The sequence below is a fragment of the Nipponia nippon genome, unplaced genomic scaffold (genome assembly GCF_047370975.1).
Source record: "Nipponia nippon isolate SJK-2023a ecotype South Korea unplaced genomic scaffold, ASM4737097v1 scaffold_5, whole genome shotgun sequence".
NCBI classification, from domain to species: Eukaryota; Metazoa; Chordata; class Aves; order Pelecaniformes; family Threskiornithidae; genus Nipponia; species Nipponia nippon.
This window is the reverse complement of record NW_028262369.1, coordinates 94,762,548-94,780,798: the sequence shown is the minus strand read 5'-3', so window position 1 is coordinate 94,780,798 and position 18,251 is coordinate 94,762,548. Positions and strand designations below refer to the sequence as shown.

General features: G+C 35.6%; 1 protein-coding gene across 1 annotated transcript in view; it reads left to right on the top strand.

Moving 5' to 3' along the window:
• The window catches only part of LRP1B (LDL receptor related protein 1B), a 756,289-nt gene that overhangs the window by 718,853 nt on the left and 19,185 nt on the right, over nt 1-18,251 (top strand). Inside the window, exons 84-86 of the mRNA XM_087732714.1 lie at nt 9,098-9,259; nt 13,676-13,850; nt 14,470-14,574. Coding sequence (XP_087588840.1) covers nt 9,098-9,259; nt 13,676-13,850; nt 14,470-14,574 — 442 coding nt within the window. The remainder of the gene's footprint in view (nt 1-9,097; nt 9,260-13,675; nt 13,851-14,469; nt 14,575-18,251) is intronic.

Here is an 18,251-nt window from a genome sequence, read left to right as displayed (position 1 = left end):
TGATATAGTTTAGTAATTTAGCTTCACTTACTATTCTGGCTTCTCTGGAGTCTTCTCTTATTTACTGAGATGCAGTGGCAAAAAGTCCACGTGAATGCAAATCTAGCAATCTGTTGTGTGCCAAACAGAGGATTTTTCGGTTCTGAATACTTGAGGGTTAATAATGTTGTTCATAGTTAACATCACTAATAATGACTAAATATTAGAAAATGAGAATACTTGAACTTGAAGTTGATTAATTATACTTGAAACTGCTTCTAACAGCTGATGGAACTACTGACACAAATAATAAGCAGAGACTTTTCTCAATGTAGTGAGATTAATACGTGTTTAATGAGGACACACAAGTGAATGAAAGTAAGTCACAGGTGATGTAAATGACATGCAGAACTTCCCTGTCATCTGAAGAGAGGATGTTTACTACCATATCTTTACATGTCTGGCATTTAATTGATACTTTTGTAGAGTTAAAAGTCTTCATAAAATTAATAACGGCTCCTAGAACTCAGCTTAGTTCTGAATCCTGCAAAGACCTCAGGGTTTCATTTAATCCTTTTCTTTCGGCAGTAGCCATAGGGCTTACTCACCCCCAGCAGCTCGTGTTTTCTTTACCAGGCACCTAATGCTTGCTGTGCTCACACAGCTATGCTATCGCTGGGATATTTTTTTTCCCTCCCTGATAAATCCAGCCTCTGAAATCTCTCGGCCTTGCTGAAATAATTAGCGTAGCAGGTTTGGTCACCAGTGAGTAAAGGAGAGATATGAGCAGATTCTACAAGATACTTCTGCTAAATTGTTACTCATGGCCCCAGCTGCTACAGAGGGCCTGGAGATGCAGGCATTAGCCTTGTTTCTCCTGGGTCTCAAACAGGACAATGTGCCTGCACCAGAAATGCATCAGGAGAGCCAGCATGGATGTTATGACGGCCCACATTTCATTGTTCAACTGCCTGATTTTTGGGAATCCAGACCTTTAACTGCAACCAAAGTTTACTGTACCACACATGGCCAAAGAGTGCCAAGCCTTTATGAGCCAAGACCAACATAGAGCTGGTTCTTACGGGGCATACCTGCTAACAGGAATATTCTTCTGCTGTGCTGTGTCCACCTTCCCAGTTTCATCGGATTTTTAATAATCATATTTAAAGTTAACCAGATTTCCTATCTGCCGTTTCCAGTTCATGAGGGTAGCCATGCCTTGAAGGCTATGCCATAACTTTCATGTGCTGGAGATGTGGAAAACTGACTGTATATCTTTCTAAATCAAAGTGACTCCATCCAGCATTCCAGATAATTTTTTTTTTTCATCGATCCGCATTTCATCTTCCTTGCATGCCTAGCCCCTGGACCCTGTAAATCTCTATTTCTTATCAGACTATATTTCTTATCTATATCAGGCCATATATCATGTGTTACTGAAACAAACTAGCATGTCAGTGAGATGTCCCCTTATCCTAGTTCAATCTGATCCATGATATGCTAAAGCCATTATGTATCTTACAGAGGGAAGCTAAATTGGAGGCCCCAAAAGCATTGAAAACTGTAATTAAATCAACAAAGCTTAATTCCTCAAGTGTTTTTGCAACAATCGTTTCCTCATTCCAGTCAAATATACCACTGTGCAAAGCATGTCGTTCGGTCATTGCATCAGTGAGTGCACGTTTAGCATCAAGGGCTGCACACACCATTCCCAGTTTGGACTGAGGGTGTGAAATCCACACCAGAGCAGCATTCACTCACTTCTCGTTGTCTCAGCCTTCAAGGCAGAGTTGATCTGCTTTGTCAGGTTCGTATGAGAGTCATTAGTGTATATGTTACTTTATTCTTGCACATTGCAACATGTAGGAATATAAGGGTTCTTTATTGTCAGGAATTCCTCTGTTTTTCCTTAATGTTTGTAAAACTTCGGCATGACATTATGCGTAGATTTAAAATATATTCTACCAGGTTGACCTGTCTGCTAGCAATAGGTACATTGCACGCTTTTTTTTTTTTTTTTTTTTTGGTAGAGAATTCTCTCACATTTCTGGAAAGTATAAAATTACTATTTTAAAATAAAGTCAGCTCAATATCATCTTAATTTCTTCTACTGTGCTGCTGCTATCTGTGCATACCGCCTCCTGTACTACAATGCTCACAAGCACTTCCTCAAAAAGCAACATTTATACTTCTGATCCATTATACAATTGGCTCATCAAACTGTCCTGCTAGACTGATGCAATGAAGTTGCACATATTTTCCCAATTTTATCTTTTTTTAAAAATTTATTTTTGTTCAAAATGATGAAGCTGTTTCCTCTGGAAGCTGCAGAAGCCGTATGTGTGCAAGCGCCAGTCCAAATCCTATCCGCAAAATATAAATGACCTGTGATAATTTCAGCTTGCTTGACTCAGTCTTTCTTAGAGGCTCCAATTGTGCTTATCAGTTCTTGTCTATTATCCAACAGCTTTGATGCAGTTGATCTAACAAGTGTCATTCTACACGCGTGCCCTTTGGAAATCCTAGGGACTGCCACTAAGTGTAGCTTCACAGGGAGAAGAGCTTCTGCAGGGTCCCCGCTGCTGGGAGGCTTCCCTAGGAATCAGGGAATTTCCTTACTGTTGGCTTCCGGCTCGTAAACCGAGGAAGAGATATCCTGAAAACAAACCTTTCGTCATATTCTGATATAAATAAAATGACGCAGCATATGAAATGCTCTTCTGCTGAATGTGTGTGTTCTAGTGAATGTGTAAATCCTGCTCTTTTTCACCACCTAATATATAATAGTAATGTGATAACTAATTAAGTAAATTGCAGAGTATTACTCATTTTTTAAAACGTGATTGTGCTAAATCTTTGCTGGATGTGTTAAGTTGTAGAACCTCATTATCTGCACACAAATGTTAATTTGTTAAACAAATCCCACTGGCAATTCAGGGATTATTCACTGTTGGTTTACTTACTGCTAAGCCTTTTGGCAAATTCCTATGTGAACATTATATAACTAGAGATTGGGGCAGCTTTAATTAAAATTTATAAGTTTATGACAGTTGTATTGAACTACAATAATTGAACAAAGAAAATGTCATCAGTTAATTAAAAGTACGCATCTGAGACATGTAATTAAAAGTTTGGGTATAATAATGAACACCTTCCAGTAGGCCAAATTAATGGGAATTTGGAAAAAAAAATAAACATTACCATAAAAATGCACTTCCTTTCTTCTTACAGCTTAAAGTAAAAATGTTGGAGCAATAATTTAATAAATGTCTTGAACACATTAACTAGATCGAACTGTTCGCAAAATTAGATAAATACATAATTGTACTATAATTACAGTACGAAGAGTATTTCTAACCATATAGAATTGTGATGTTTGTATCCAAATGAGTAAAAAATTATTATGTCTTTCCACTAAATGGAAGTTGATGAAATATTCTCAAAAATAATTCTATATAAAGCAGATATTATTTTATATTCTATTTCATAAGCAAAACAAGTTGATTTTGTGACTCGATGGTGCACACTGAAAACAATGTCAGTGAAGAACCTGTTTGCTTTGCCAATGTCATGGCAGTCCCAGTAGTCTCAAAGGGGGCTGCTGCATCATCTTGTCACCAGGACGGGGGCTGTGGGACGGGGAGAGGGGTGGTATTTAGCTAGATGTTGAGGCTGGCTGGTCTGGTGCACAGCTGATCTAAGGGTCCCAACAGAACCACCACAACCAGCCTTAGTAAGAGCAGCCTTTGAGACTACTCTCATATATTTAGAGATTGTTCTTTGCTCCCTTTCTTTCACAACATGGAAAGACTGTGTATCTGTTGGGATTGATCCCGATTGGCTCACCTACTAATTATGTACAGTAATACAGCTTCTCTCTGCTACTGTTGGTTCAGTAAAGCTAATTATGGTTCATCAGCCACACAGAAATGAATTATTGTGATTCCCACAGACTGCTGGTAACTACTCCAGAAGACATGATATTACTTAAAGTAGGCTGGTGTAGTGCCGCATTGTTTTCTTTAATAGCGACAGCAAGTGAAATATGCAAATTAAATGTGCATATTCACACATAACTTAAAAACACACATTGCTGGTAGTGAATTTATCATTGACTGCAATAAATAAATAACCGATGTCTTAGTGCAGGCATTCATCTGGATGATCTCGTTTTTTGAAACTTTCAGAAAGCTTGTAAAAATAGTGCTATTTCCCTAAAATATGTGTTTTTTTAAATTGCAAAATACCTTATGTGGTCATATAAAATACATAATATTTCTCTGTTGTTTAGGCAATAGCATGAATCAAAGTTGATCTCCTTAGTGTTCTGTTCATTACAAAATACATGTAAATAGGAGTTTAAGATATATGAGTAGATTCCCAAAAGAAATCACCTAGATATTACAGAGGCAGTGCACTAAAATATTTATTAGCTATTTTTGAAGATTATTTGAAAAGTTATTTGCTATTATATAGCAAATTAAATTGGCGAACTGGGAGAAACTACAGTCTTTGTCATCAGAATCTAATTGAACATTGTAGGAATTTGATCCCTATCATCTTCTTATGGATGATTTTTCTTTTTAAGAAAGGGGGAAACTGCATTTCATCTTCATGCCAAAAACTTTACCTATTTTGTTCGTGTTCTGCTGCCAAAAATGACTTCATGTGTCGTAGGGTCACCATAAAGTAGTCTCCTTTAATTTACTAAATTCTGTACAAAACATTTGAAGTAATATGTGAGAATGTTATAAGTTTGTTTCAAGTTCTATCCATTCTAGAATTAAGATTAAAAAAATCTGTAAATTGTTGTTCTTATTTTTTTAAGAGAGAGGCTACATAGAGAATCTTCAGAGAATAGTGACTTTCAAGTTCATTGTTTCTATTTCATTATTATTTTTGTTACTTGTTTTATATGTCTTACTAGGCACCCTTTAATGTGTTCTATGCACTTCATTTCTTTAGAATTGTTATTTAGAATTATTTTAAATACAACACAGTCTCATCAATAGAAGAACTACATGCATTATGTTTCCACTTGCATATACATATAGGGACATACTCAGTGTATCCAAGAATTGGATCAGAGATAGTAAATAGCAAAGTACAGGCACATCAATTGTAAATCACTGAGAGTGAAGAAATCCTGAACAAAAAAAAAAAAAAAAAAGGGTGCTTCCTGCTCTCTAGGTATTATTACTGTGGTTTTGAAATTGGAACATTTACACAGGAGATGCTGAGAATGTGCTGCTACCTTGTCCTCCTTGACTTTTTGACAAACAACATTTTTCAACATAGGTAATCGAAACAGGAAATTTTTCTTGGGATTATTATGTTAGGGAAGAAACTAAAGAAGAGGCTAGGCGAAAGCTAGGATGCTAATCTGTAATAGGCAGAGAAAAAGACAACTATTCTCATACAGTAAATGCAGTCGAGGATTGCACTGAAGAAGGAAGAGCTCAAAACAGGGAAATCTTTTTTGTGCTTTCTTTCAGAAAATTATTTTTGCATAAAATACACCAAAAGATGGTTATCTGAATTTGAAGCAGTTAGCATTCCATAAACCACTTTCCTTACTAATATTTTTCTATACTATAATATGTTGTGAACATTTCTGTTGTGGTGAAGGTTGGGAATTAAGAGACAATTTTACTTCTGTCTCTGTACGGCTCTAATCCCGATACTTCGTGACTTCATGATACATCCAGTTAAATGCTGAAGTTCCCTCTGCATGAGATTACCATGTAATGTTTGTGAGGATATGTGACATCTTGGTTAACATGACTGTTGCCTTTGCAAACATAAATCAATATTCTGATTCTATGATACAAAACCTTATGGCATTGCTTGTCATTGTTTAATACTGCAGGTTTATTAAACTGTTCTTGGAACTATTTTGTATTGGAAATAATTTATGAGAATAAGGCAGATTAAAATGTCATTATTAGTATTATTTTAGATGCCAATAGTCTGTGTATAAATAGGCAATGAACCATTAATGCTACTAAAAGTCATGTCAAATTGAGTGACAAAAATGGGGTTTAGGCTATACTGTATTAAATTTTCATGTGAGTGTCAGCAGTTTGGCATATTTATCAGCCTACATTAGCAAAGAATAGAATAATCTTTTCTACAAACTAGGAAAATATCATTGCCCCATCATTTTAAAAAATAGAGGAGTATTAATAATAAAAATTGATTTCAAATCTCCAGATCTATGTTCTATCACTATTTTATTTTAATGTTTTTATTGAAACACTGATTCAGATGAAGGATTAAGTGAAACCCCTTGGCTTAGGGGGAGAAATTTGAATTTAAGTGTATACATGGGGAAAAACAAAAAGAGTCTGTGCTAACATCTGAATTCAACATCTTTGATTTAATGTTTAGATCACAGGGGACAGATATGAATAACCAGGCTGATGCATATTAAACTACTTGGAGCTATTTTTAAGTCAATGGTTTTGTTCCTGCTGTACTCATTAGAGGAAGAGACTAACTGATCTCATGGCCTTTAGGATGATTTGCAAAACACTTTGAATTACCATAGCTTAAAATAGAAAATATAGAAAAGAATTGTGTGAAGGGTTTCATGTAAGAAGAGTAAGAAGTAAGTGAAAGAGAAAGAATAAATAAATCATTCTGCGTGAATGAGAAAGAGTAGAAAAAATGAGGGCACTTCACTTGCATTGAAAAATTCTTCAACAAATATGATATTAAATGATTACGTAGTATTAAAATAAAGGCAGACCAGAAGAAAATTAGAATTGTTGGGTTTATGGAATATTTAGTTTAATCTACGTTAATTAGACAACCAACTGAATAGAGAAGGAAAAAAAAAAAGGTAAGAAGAGTTGCACATTTCAGAGTTTTAGATGCAGCTGTGGTGAAAGACATCAGGAGGCAAATGTGAAAGCAGTTGTGGAACGTTGTAATAACGTTGTATTAAAGTGAGGAAATAACGAGACAGAAGACAGCAAGGGAGGGACCTAGTCGTATTGCATCAGTAAATCAGGCGGCAGTAAGGATTTCCTGGTAGATCAGTATGAAGATGAGAGATAATTATTATGGAAAAGTAACCCGTAAATGTTATTTCATTTGACTACTTAGGATATTGGCTCTTCTGAACGTTTTAAACCAAGTCAGGCCCAAGTCAAGCATTCCTTCTCTTGTGTGCTTGCTAACCCACCCCTTCATGAAGTAGGATTGTTTATATGTAAGAAGTTAATTTCTGCCTTATGGCGTGGTGTGAAGTTTTTCAAGTGTAAATGCAGGGATAACTGGAGTTTCTCATCATTAATGTATTCCCTGACTTCCTCTGATTTCTTTCAGATTCCACAGTCATATCATTATCTTGATTGGGCTGTCAATAATAAAATCTAATAGGCTATTATTCCTGTTTATGCCTGTAATTCCAGTCCAAAAGGCTTCTGCATTGCAGATACAGTACATTATGTAGTTAACTTGCTAATCTGATTGACTTTAACAGTTAACATGTAGCCCTATTCTATCACGGGCAAAGACTAGATATCAAGGAAGTGTGTATTAGTTTTACAATAGCTCATTAGTTGCCTTCCTTCTCCAAATTTGCTATAGCTGATGATATTCATGTTCCCATTCAACACTGGACATTGTGGGTTCCCATCTTAATTCTTGGACTTCTACTATTTATGTAAAGCACGTGTGTTACTGTTTGGGTTTTCTGTAGTCTACTTATGAGGCATCTGTTTTGTTCTGCCTGATACCTATTTACTCTTTGACTACTGCTCGCCAATGCATGGTCCCTTACTCAGAGATACGGTATTTCTGTGACTTTACTCAAAGGGATGAGTTTTTGCTGTCAGCCATCCCTCGCTCTGCAGTGACCCAGTTAAGCTCTTGATTGTACTGGCCAGCAGGTTGGGTTCCTTATGATTCAAATGAAGACCATCTTGTCTGCCCCTTGATTTCAGAAGTGTCCTCAGGTCCTGATTAATCTTCATCTCTTTCCTTACCCATCTTGGAAGCCAGGAAGAAGAAAAGTGTTAAACTCTGGTTTAAGAAAGGAGGGAAAGATAATGTTTTGTAAGAGGTAAAGAAGAATGAGAATAGATTATTAGGAAGTAAGAAGGGAGATGCCTAGTTGGATGCATCAGGTCATTTACTTGAAGAGAAGATTACAAATAAGATGTAAAAGCAAAGTCAGGAAATAGAAAAACATTTATGGGATCTAGAACTTTGTTTTAAAGAAGATAAGCCTTAAGAAAAAACTCAGGGAAAAGTAGGAGAGTTTAATAAAACAGTGGATTTGTAACAAAGTTATAAATCCTTTAGACATGAGATTTAGATAAGGAAAAAAAGTGGGAAAATTACAATAAGGAAGAATCATAGGAGGAAAACACATTGGGTTTTAAACACTATTTTAAAACCCTTTAAAAATAAAGCTATAGACTAGGAATTAATTTCGTGCAAATATTCATCCCTAGGTGTTCACTACTTTTCAGACACTGAATATTGACCTTAGAGGCATCTTTGGTCTGGTGCAAGATAGCAATTTTTATGTTACAGTATTTATTATATGAGAGGGATAGGATAACAAAACAGGCACAGATATTTGTGTTTCAGTAAAAATTGTTATGTAAAGTTGGCTGTTAGTGCCTTAGTAAATATTTGTATATTCATGTGATTATATGTAAAGGTTTGTAGATTTGAGAATAATGGAGTGTATTCTGAAGAGGTGTTGATGTTGATTATACAAACATTTATCCTCTGCACCTGGTGGAACCCAGCCTAGCAACATAATTTGAAGAGCTTAGTCGTATCTTAGATTCCTATGTAAGACTGTCTTTTAAAATAATACCCAAATAAAGAGTCAATGACCATACATGCACAAGTGTAAAATGCATAGATGCAGTTTTTGAGGTGTCCATATCTTACAATGCTGACTTGCTTTTTAAAAAGTTCTGAATTCAAGCAATGTTTGCAAAGGCATGTTTGATTAGCGTCTAGAGAAAGGCAGTTGGGCTCATACCATAAGACTTGCTACTGCTACGATAAATGTATCCATCTCTAAAGTGCTGATTATTATTTTTATGTTTGTTTATTTTTATCATAAAATAGTTTTCTTTGTTTCAAACAGGGAGGCCTACCTGCAACTGTGCGCTGGGTTTTACAGGACCAAACTGCAATCAGACTGTCTGCAATCATTTTTGCCAAAATGGAGGAACCTGCAGCGTCACTGCTGGGAATCAGCCCTTTTGCAACTGCTTGCCTGAGTATACAGGAGACAGGTGTCAGTATTGTAAGTAATCTTCACAAACTCTTAAATCTGGGTTTATAATAAAAGTTCTACAAAATGGAAGTTTAACATGATTTGAGTGATTTTTCTACGACACGCATTGGTAAACTTAGCTCCAAAATGATTCATCCTGCTAAGGGAATGGAATCTGATGCATTCAAGTGATCTTTGAACATATTTCCACAATATCCATCTACATGTGTAGGAGAACAAAAAGCTTTTTTAGGAATTATTTATTTTAGAATTTTCATGAATGAATATGTACAATGGAGCTGTACAAGACAACTTTGTCAATAGAAATGAGATAATTGTGTTGAATTTTTCTACTTCAGCTTCTCATATTTGTTATCTTATGCTGGTGGAATACCTAAACATAGCAAATTGATGTAGTTGGTTAAAGAATTTCTCGGGTATCCATTATCTTCGCAGACCGTCACTTGTATCTCCAACTGCTACCTTACCTTTTGTTTTTATTTCTAACCCCAGTAAGCAGTATATCGACTTTTGAGTTTCATGGCTCTGTATTCCTTCTTGCTCAGTCTAAGATCACCATCAGTATGATTTCTGCCTCCTCCTAGTATTGAAAATCAGGATTTCTAAGCATTACTCTTGCTTAATTCTCAGGACTTAGATTCTATCCTCTGCATCTGAAGTTCTCCAGTTTGCCTTTGACCCATCCTTTTCTTCTCATTGAGACACTGTTCTCCAAAGGTTTCCATTCCTTTAGAAGGGCTCTACTCACTTCTCAGAACTTTCTCTAATTTTTTACTTCCTTTACAGAGGAGAGGGGAAAGATGATTGTCACCCAATAGGCCTTCTGTTCTTCCTCCATTTATCTTTCTTTTCTCTCCATGCTTACTCTTAGCATGGATCACCATTATCTGTTTTCCAGTGACTCAAGACATTTGAATGTAATCTTAAATTTCTTCTTTTGGTCACTTATTTCAAAATTACAGTTTGTGTTCCTCATGTCTCTTCAACATGATGACTCACTAGCAACCCTAACCTAAGACTGTTTTTTTTTTTCCTGAGATCAGAATTATTTTTTTATTAATCTCCTTTTTTCTACTCCTGCTTTGCTTTGACTATAAAACTCTAAAATACAGGACTGTCATAGTGCTTGTTATAGAATAGAACATTAAATGTGAAAGCCATGATCTCTTGTGTACATAATTCAGTGAATTTGCTGAAGAAGGCTAGATTTCAACAAAATGGAAGGGAAATTAGCTGTTATAAAGGTCTGGTTTAGAATTATCTACAAGATACAAAAAGTATTTAGTTTTAGTGAAAGGTCTGTCAAACAAGGAAGGGGTTAGTGTGTATCTTAAATAGGATTTGTACTGAAGTAAACTGAATGTATTTCCAGTTGGGAGACTATAAAATAAATTGAAACCTTTGAAAGGAAAACCAGCAGTAATTGTGATTCTCTCCCACTTGGTATTAAACAAACTGCATGGATCCACAAATAACTATCTGCAAACACAATTGGGTATTTGAAAACAGTATAGTACATAAATCATGCCCAGACAGACACACAGATTAAGAAAAAATATTTACTTGAGGCTTACCCAAAACCAAACAAATTGTTTCTAGTTGAATGCTTCTGCAAACAGCCTTTTTTTTTTTTGCTTTTTTTTTTTTAAAGAATTCATTTAAATGTAAATTTAGGGGTACTTTTTAAACAATGCTTATTATCAGATTGGATTGTCTGCTGACACTTTGGAAAAATGCCACAATACAGAGACTCGAACACATTATAAAATACAAAATAAAATTAAGCTTTTGTTTACTTAAACCTTAATACTTTTAGGAAAAAAAACTGTCTCACAATCTTTTAGAGTATTTTTTTTTTTTTGCCAATAACAGTTCTATGAAATTGTACAGGTTTACAGTTGTTAATATGTATATAAGTTCACATCTATGATTTTTTGCTTTATCCACACATAGGTATGATTTTTCACTTTATTAATCACATTCATTTTGTATGCATGTTGGAATATATTAATATAGTATTATTGCAAAGATTGGTTGCCTCTAAGATATCTTTTTCAGTCTATGATGTGATTGAAACTAGTTCATATGCAAAGGATGATACATGAATGTGCATAGGTATTTTACTCATGCTCCCAAGCTGAAAATATTATTAGTATTTTTTATGGCAGGGAGAAGACATTTACTTGCAGTATTGCCAGATTGCAAAGACCTTATTTTCCTCATACTTATTGTCTCCAATTACCCAGTGCAGAGTTTCTCCTGTGATTAGTTCACATAAGGGCTAATAACCAAAATGTGTGCTCCGTGTCAAGGCACTGGCACTGCTGAAATAAATTTAAGTGAATGAATTTACATAGAATTCTACTAACATTGTGCGTGTTACTATATGCACATGAATTTGATGTATTTGAATATAACTCCCTATTTTAAATTCCTGAAATAAGACATACAGACTAGTTAAAGTTCATTTCTTGTATCATTTAAGGCCCAAACAACCTAAAAAATAGAAAACGTTTTCACGCAGTTACAATCATTCAAAGTGGATATAGTGATCTCACAAGCTGTTACTTTCCCTGAAACTGAAATTCCTTTCTTTAGGGGGGGGGGGGGGGGGGGAAGTCATTTCAGTCCAAATGTAGCACATGCATTTTAGATACAGCAGAAGATTAAAGGTGTTTGTCACTACAATCAATACTAAAAGCCAATAATTGGTTTAGAGTATGAACTTCCTATTCCTAGGTTTTGGGGTGGCTTTTTTTGTCCTAATGTACATGGAAACTTTTCCCTCTTGGAATGCTTTTTTCATAAAACATCTCTTAATATTAGCTTTCAAACTATGGTAGGTTTTGTTCAAAAAACAGTCTCCCTGCTGCAAATTACCATTCTGTACCTTGAATTCGGGAACAGCAAACAATGAACTACTTCATTTAGTGTTTTTTAAGCCTCTGTGGTTGCTCAGTAGTGATTCCAGAAGCAGATGAGTCTATAGCCTGCATAGATAGGTGGAGGCATACAGTGAATAATCAAACAGAAATAACTCCTCCAACAGTCATGCTTTGTCCTTTAGCAAAACTCTTCCAGCATGGTGAGTACCAATGGCATGGCAGTCAGTACGTACTTCTCTGAGAGAGGGGGAAAAACTGAGCACAGAGAAGCATAAGCAAAATGTTTCCCGCTTTGTGAGATACGCTGCCAAATCATCCATCCTGAATACATTCAGTAAAATGTATCAATTTTAGTAGTCTCCAATTTGCTGCTTACAACATGCCCCTCAAATGGCAGCTTGGGAGTTTACACTTCCAGACTCAGGGCTGAGGTTGCCATTTGGCCAAGCTTGATAATGCCGTACTACTAGCTGCTACTGACTCACCCTTAGCCATATCCTGAGCTTCAAAGGGCTTGAATTTTTTAGTTTTGTCAAAAAGGTAGTATTTTATTAATATGGACCAGGTTAACTCTAAGTTAATACAGATGCATAATTCAGAATTAATACATCTTATATATCATTATTTTATCCGTCGTCCATCAGGAACACCGCCAAAAGCTCAACGTGTGTTGACTATACAGAACTGGAGAAAGTATTAGAAACGGAGAGAAATAGAGACTTTGAATGATTTGGCCCCATTAAGGAGCTTAAATGATGACTAGAAAAAAAAAAAACCAAAAAACAAACAAATTGTCACTATCACATAAATAAAAAGGAACTGAAATGTTAAGATACCAGTATATTGTAGCTCTGGAAGCTTCTTCAGTTAGGCAACTTGTTTTTTTTAAAGGTGTATGAATGAAACAGTTACTGGTGCTTCTAAAGAGTTAAAGAATTCACTACTTGAAATCTCAGTCCTGCTGGCATTTAAGCAGTTAAATAAGATAATGGGATCTTGCACAGTCTATAAAGATAAGTATGTACGTAGTTTTTTGTAGAACTTATGGATTATGTCTTTATATATTATTATTAGAACTTCATGAAATTTTAATATGTGGATAAATGAAAATAAAACTTAATTATTTCAAAGTACTATTTCCATTTCAGTTTAGCATAATGCTGTTAATGATAATGTGAATGTATCAGAAGATTTTTATTCAGCCAATGTCCCATTAAATACATTAACAATGCCCTGCTTTTCTCATCAGTAGTCTTTATATTATGTGGGATGATGCCATAAATGGTTAGACATCAAGAAGGAAAAAAAAAACCCTCTTATGAGTTTATCCTTCTATTTCACTTCTCGAGACTACATCGTTAATATATTATGTATCTGTTTATGGGGTATTCTTGATTCTTGTATTTGCCAGTGAGCCACCAGCTTAATTCATCATTTTGTTTTTATTATAGTACCTTTTAAAACATAGAAAAATAAGGTATTATTTTTTCTATGATACTCCTTAATGTCTTTTAGTAATTAGCTGTCATGTTGCTTGCAGATGTTTGCCACCATTATTGTGTGAATTCTGAATCATGTACTATTTCTGATGATGGAAGTGTAGAATGTGTCTGTCCAGTACGATTTGAAGGACCAAAATGCGAAGTGGACAAGTGTATCAGATGTCATGGGGGACACTGCATAATAAGCAAGGACAGTAACGACATAGTGTGCAAGTAAGTGTGTGGGGGGGTGGTTATGGTCAAAATTATATATTTTATATCAATTATATTGCAGTATCCTTCAAATCTGTTACACGGTGGCTACCCCTGAACCAGTCACATCAGAATAGTTCCTTTGTGTGGCTCCTGCCCACGCAAAACCCACTGGTTCCTGCCCTTTTAAACCAACTTTAGGAGCACTTGTCACTGGGGGAAGCATAATGTAGCAGGAGACTGAATGGGTCTTCACTTGGAAAAACTGGATTATTTAATAAAGTTAACAGTCAAGTTTTACCACACTGTTGAAATTTGTTCTTTCTGCAGTATCTGTGACAGTGATAGAGACATATTTTATACTAATGAAAGCATATGTAGTAAGATGTGCTGCTATATTGCCAAATGATTATTTTGTATAGTAATAGTTTATTTCCATAAAAGGAAAAATTGAAAATATTTTGTGTAAAAAGCTCACTGCCTGTGCTAGCTTTTCAAGGTGGAAACCTAGAATTCTTGCAACCAGTGGATCTTATACCTATTATAAAACCAATATTTTAACATATAGATAATTATAAGGGACTTGACCAAATTTGATAAAATACTGATTGCTATTTGTATTTTTTCTTAACCGTGACAGTTGCACGAATGGAAAGATTGCATCTACCTGTCAGTTATGTGATGGCTACTGTTACAATGGTGGTACATGTCAACTGGACCCAGAGACAAATATACCTGTCTGCCTGTGAGTATCCTGCATTGTGTAGATCATTGAAATATCTATGTGCCAACAAATAAAAAAATTATTATGCATGTGTCTGTATTTTTGATCTCTCTAGCATGTATAATGTGCTGGTTGCAGTCATAACTTACAGTACTTTTTCTAGCTGTTTCTGTAACCCTATACTTTGTCTACCTTTTTGCAATATATGTATTGAAAGATATAACCAAGGAATATATTGTGAATGCATATAGATACAAAGATATATCTTTTGAGACTTCTAATAATTTCAGGCCAGATCTAAAGCCCATTTAAGCATTTGTTCAGGAATGGAATCAGGAGGTACAGGATGGTTGATCTCCCCTGCTTCTCAAAGGTGGATTAAGTTTTTTCTCCTATAAAGACGGTCAGAGGTGGGCCGATACATTCCTCCTGATGGCTACAGAATAGGAAGAATAATGTCAGTGTTTATTTCCTTTATGGGTCTGAGGATATGCTCATGTATCTCTTGTTTCTGCCCTAACCTTCGCACTGCCCACAGTAGCTTGGCTGTTCTGTGGTAAGATTGCTCTCTCCCACCTTGCTCCATGGTTGAGAGAATAATTCAGGATGCTTTTCTTAAGCCCAGGCATCAAATACCAAAGGAAATGTGATTCTGTAGTCTAGGTGGTACTGTCATAAGAGGTAGAAAAGTCTACATTCTAGTCCTTTCTTGAGAGCTATGGTGTATCTTCTTTTTCAGCTGCTAAATATAAAATATAGAAGCAGTCACTGTAGCAAGAAACTAATTTATTTCCTGCTCTCAGTTACACACTGAGCTACCTAGTCATACTCCTTGTTTTTTCACTTTTGCCTAATAAATGATCCAATCTTTTCTGCACTGCTGAAAAGCTTCATTGTGGAATAGTCTTCCACTTCCCAGAACAACCTGGAGGTCAGAGCATCCTCCAGGAACGTATGAGGTGTTGGAAGAGAGTATTGGACTCGAGTGTCTCATTTCCAGGGTGACATAAGTTGTTGTCCAAAGGGATCTGGCATTACAACTTTGTAAATACAGATACAGCCATCCCTTCATTTTGTTGATATGTATAAGGTAGGTGAACTTAAAAGGGAGTGTCTGTTGTATTCAGGCTCTCAAGGAAGTTACATAGAGAAATGCCTAGATTTTGTAGGCTGACCAGTGTAAGAGATGGACCAACTGTTCCTCCTGTGAGAGCTCAAGCACTTCTCAATGTGCAAAGGGGCAAAACTGTAGTTGCTATACTGTTGAAAAGAAGTTGTCAATAGGTGTTTGCAGCTTTGGGGTTAGAGACAGTGGAATGCAGTTTGGCATGGTAGTCCTTATTCAGCTGAAAATGCTTTAAGTGCCTATGTCTCTCTTTCATTATTATTTTGAGCCAGCCCTTTTTACCTGTTATTTGTATCTCCTTAAATGTCTTTAGTTGAGGATGAGAGAGACTCATAAATCTCAGCAAAGGGAGAATATCACAGCTATAATATGTAAGGCCCAAATATGATGATTAAGTCTGGTGATTCATTTGCTTAAACACCTAGAATAGCTATTTTGGAAGCTTGTGATTCTTCCTTTCTTTTTCCTTATAAAACTGGCTTATTCTTTTTCAAATTCATATGGAACACCATAGCATCTCAAAGAAAACAAGTTTCATACATTAATTTGTGGATGGATTTACAATACGTAAATGCTGCAGCATATGCCAACACCGTTAGCTATGCTAAGAAAACAGTCATGAACATTTTTAAGGCCATTGCACTCTGGATTGATCAATACAAATGTATAGTACATTTGCCAATAATACTTTGTTAAGAATGTTAGATTCCTGAACCCATCAGTTAGTGTAGGCCCATTGTTTTAAAAGTGTTTGATCAACGCTGATGAGCAAACTTTTCAGTACAGTCAGATTGGACCTTCCATGAAAAACAGAGTATTAATTTTATTATCTGTGGGTGTGTGCCTGTGTATGTGTGTGTGTCTCTTGCCATCATTATATATATTGCATTTAAAATCTGTTCAGCAAAAGGTAGAATATTTATATAGGTCTATTTTACTGAAATTCTGCAGATGCTCTGTGGGGTTTAAAAGTCAGCGCTGTGACCAGAAAGTGAACCCTTGTGATTACTACTGTCAGAATGAGGGAATTTGCACTTTAACTGCGTTTAATGAACCGAGATGCAAGTAGGTTTAACCTTCCACTTAATGCTGCACATTCTGTGACATCATTTCAGGCCACAGTTCATTGGTTCAAGTCATGCACATTCACATACATTTCACAATATATACTTAATCTGGGGGCTCGTTTCTATAATACACACTTACCCTTTGATAGCTGCACTGATGAGTATATTTAAACATACTTTTGGAGTATCTATATCATTGGAAGAAGAAATAAAAAGCTTTATTTTTAATAAGTGAATTGAAAATACTGAAAATGCCACTTGGCTTTTATTGTTCATATTTTGCGATATCTTACCAAGTTAATCCTACACAGCATAAAGTTTAGCAAACAGTGACATTGCACATGTTCTGTAGTCCAAAACTGACTTCCTATTTCTTATCTGTACAGGGAAAGGAACAGAAGAGCTATTTAGGTGCCACTTCAGGCGTTAAGGTTGAATTCATAAGTCCATTGTTAACTTTATAGAAATAATGCTGTAAAATAGAAACCGCTAAACAAAACGGTGTGAGCTACATCATACTTTGACTACTTCTCTGATAAAAAAAAAAAAAGTATAAAACAGATACATTTGTATGCTGTATTTCTCTGAAGGATTTTAGGTCTATTTCTTAAAGAAAATTTTAATCCTCATCAGGGAAAGAAGCAACTTTAGTCTTTGAAAATGCTCTAAGGCAAACATACCCAGAGATATGAAGTACCAGTCAGATGAACGTAGCTTTACTCAACAATTGTGATGCAAAAGTCAGAATTGAAATCATGAGCCTAAGACCTACACTTGGGATAAAATATGAAACTCCAACAGCTTTAATCTTATCTCATTTAAATGCGTGGTTTATGAAAACATAAAATGCTGTGGGGATGTGCTGTGGTTGTCTGGTGGGTAGCAATGACAGTGACTAGGTATGGTGATAATCTTCTAATTTTTTTTAAAAATATGGTCACAATTCCTTTGTCAGTGTTCTCCAGCAATGAAACTCTATGACTTGAGCTATCATAAACCCATTGGAAAGTAGATTAGTCTTCCACTAACTACCACTTCTTAAACTTTGAAGAGTATGGAGTGGGTCTGTTGATCAGTGTTTGTGTGGGACATGGTTGCTTGGAACAGTTTGTATCTCCATGTGTCATACATAAGTACATAATTCACTTCTTCACATTCAGAATATAAGTATAGATAGAACTAGTGTTCCTGTTGTCTCTTTGGACTGATTGTTGGGTTAGTACGGCCACCACTGCCTGTATCTAGGAACTGTTAAGAGAATCTTCTAAATTGTTTCTTTTTTTACAAAGCCAAGGTGGCTTAGAGGAGAGGGAAGGAAAGCCGATAGAAGTTATTTGATGGAGTTGAAGACAGTTACGGTGATAGAGATGAAGAAGTGTAACTCTATATATCTCAGTTCTTACCAACCTCAGTTCAAGCTCCAGTTGTTCCCAATGCCTTGTTTTTTTCTGGCACCAAATTAGTTCTTAACTGGAGCTTGTTTATAATTTTACCAACCTGATACG